Genomic DNA, 2,500 nt, shown 5'->3' with positions numbered 1-2,500 from the left:
AGTCGCTCTCGCAGTTTCTGCTTGACGATGGGACTGGCCACAGCACCTGCCACACGGTCAACAAGCCCCAACGGTGAATGGTGACTTAAGAGACTAACCTGTTTCCTGCATACCTTTTTTGGTTTAGCATCATTAACTCGTCATTTTGGAAATGCTGCATCAAAAGTGACTTACATCGCCTCTTGCTAAATGAAGCCATCTGCAGACATTGGAGATCAAACTCACAACCCTTTTGCAGGCAGTGAAACCCCCTGACCACTAGGCGATTGAACTAACTTTCCCTTTCTTGTTGTTGACGGAAACACAATAGCTCAGATTTCTGAGTGTGTTATGTTTGGTGCTGTTGATGTGTGCTCGCTGTGTAATAAGAATAACACCGACATATCTTCTGGATCTGAACGTATGATATCTTCAACGAGGATGAAAGTTGTGTCAAGATAACGATCTAGTTATGAGCGGAAAGATACGATCATGAAACGTCTCCCGCAAACATAGAATATCAAGCCTTGGGTCTAAAGTGAATCATTTCCCTCTTTAGGGTGGAAAAACACAGGGTTGCCTGGTGCAGGAGCGGCGCTGGTGTTTGGTTCAGATATGAAATGAATACAGAGTTCCCTACTCTGGGAGAAGTGGACCGCAGCGCCGCTGGAAAGCCCCCTAGCTTCACGCAAACATATGGTGTGTTATGACTCATGCGAAAAGACACATAAACAATGAAGTGCTGCTGTAGCAGAACCAGCACAGAGACGGATTACACGATGGAAAAACACGGCCAGGACTCACTCTGCTCCTTCTTACTCTTGTGCATCAGCTGGCGCAGCTCCTCCTGGTCCTCCTGGTCCATCTCGGCTGCACTGTGCTCATGGTTGTACTTAAAGAACAGGAACACACACACACACACACACACACACACACACACACACACACACACACACACACACACACACACACACACACACACACACACACACACACACACACACACACACACGTTGGCTCTGGACCTTCTGAGAGGCTGCATCCGTTTTAAACAGTGAGACGCCAAAGCAGACGGCGGGTTCAGCAAAACAGGAAACCGACAAGACAACAAACTAAACATGGAGCCTGACAATTGTTTTGATTCTTTTTGAAGTGATCACAAGTATTGACTCAGATTCAACCGAGGATCAAACAGAATGCAGTTTATACGCTAGAAACTAAACAAAGAAATGTCTTCATTCATGAACACACGCCATTCTCCGGACAGGATATCATTTACGAGAGACATGTTGTACAGACCTCACACCTGTCTGACCGCACCTCTCAGACTAATTAGGCTTCAATCAACAGCCGTGCTGTTGATTGCATGGTGACGCTGCCGTCTCTCAAGCATGTTGCATAAACACTGATGTTTCAACCTCATCACACACACACACACACACACGCATGTGTGCTCTCAAGCACACGAACACACACACACACACGCACACACACACACACACGCACACACGCATGTGTGCTCTCAAGCACACGAACACACACACACACACACGCACACACACACACATACACACACACACACACACAATCACACACAAGGGGGAGAAAAACCACACAGTAACACTAACCACCGGACCACAGTCAGGGCTCACCTGTACCTCCACGTGGCTGGGGGGGGAGAACTGGGGGAAGGGCTCGGAGGAGAAGTGTCCCAGGAACAAGGCGTGCGGCGGGGCCAGCATGGTGGAGTCCAGGCCGGGGCGCACCAGCCTCTGGGAGACGCTCAGGTCCATGGGCTGCTCCCCGCGGACGGCTAGAGGCACGGCGGCGGCCCGCCTCACATTCACTGCCGGGGGGGGAGGAGACACAACAGAGGGGGGGGGGGGTTGGAGACGGAGCCAGAGAGCAGAGAGCAGGTCCTGATGATTCACAGGATGAAGGGCGCAGGTTAGAAGTGAGACTTGTTTCAGTTCTCGGGGAGCGTGTCGGAGGCTGCACACGGGCGCTCGGCGTTGATACGTGCTCTTTGATAACGCTGCCAAAACGGATTTTGTTGTTACACAAGTCGGGTTTCATCTCGACTGTTTTACATCCAGGTAACAATGGACCGATGGCAAGGAAGCAGAGAAGGGAGGAAACACGAAAGAATGAGTGACGGAAGGGAGACGCTGCGGCCAGACCTTTCACTTCAAATATAAACACATGAGCTAACTCTAAAGGTAGCATTACACACAGACGTAATTGAATCAAACCTCAGGATTATCAAACCAGAAACAGACGCCTCTTCACAGGTGCAGCCGACAGCAGAAGGCGTTTGGATTCATGTCAGCGCTGCTGTGCTACGTCCTGATGGGCTGCTGGGTCACTGTGGCCCATTACTGAATGAACTACTACTGTACCCACAGACACACACACACACACACACACACACACACAGACACACACACAGACACACACACACACACACAGACACACAGACACACAGACACAGACACACAGACACACAGACACACAGACAGAC

At 50.3% G+C, this 2,500-nt stretch overlaps 1 protein-coding gene across 2 annotated transcripts in view; it reads right to left on the bottom strand.

Annotated features, from left to right (window-relative positions):
• Positions 1-2,500, bottom strand: part of LOC311339124 (histone deacetylase 7-like) — a 31,507-nt gene that overhangs the window by 18,586 nt on the left and 10,421 nt on the right. For both annotated transcript variants that reach the window (XM_084464487.1, XM_084464486.1), the window contains exons 2-4: positions 1,632-1,825; positions 784-871; positions 1-46 (exon numbers count right to left, since the gene is read on the bottom strand). The exon at positions 1-46 is cut by the window's left edge and continues 69 nt beyond it. In XM_084464487.1, the coding sequence (XP_084320613.1) occupies positions 1-46; positions 784-871; positions 1,632-1,772 (275 nt within the window). In that variant the 5' untranslated portion in view covers positions 1,773-1,825. The remainder of the gene's footprint in view (positions 47-783; positions 872-1,631; positions 1,826-2,500) is intronic.

Source organism: Micromesistius poutassou (assembly GCF_964030765.1).
Source record: "Micromesistius poutassou genome assembly, chromosome: 2".
Taxonomy (NCBI): domain Eukaryota; kingdom Metazoa; phylum Chordata; class Actinopteri; order Gadiformes; family Gadidae; genus Micromesistius; species Micromesistius poutassou.
This window is presented reverse-complemented; position numbering and strand designations above follow the sequence as displayed.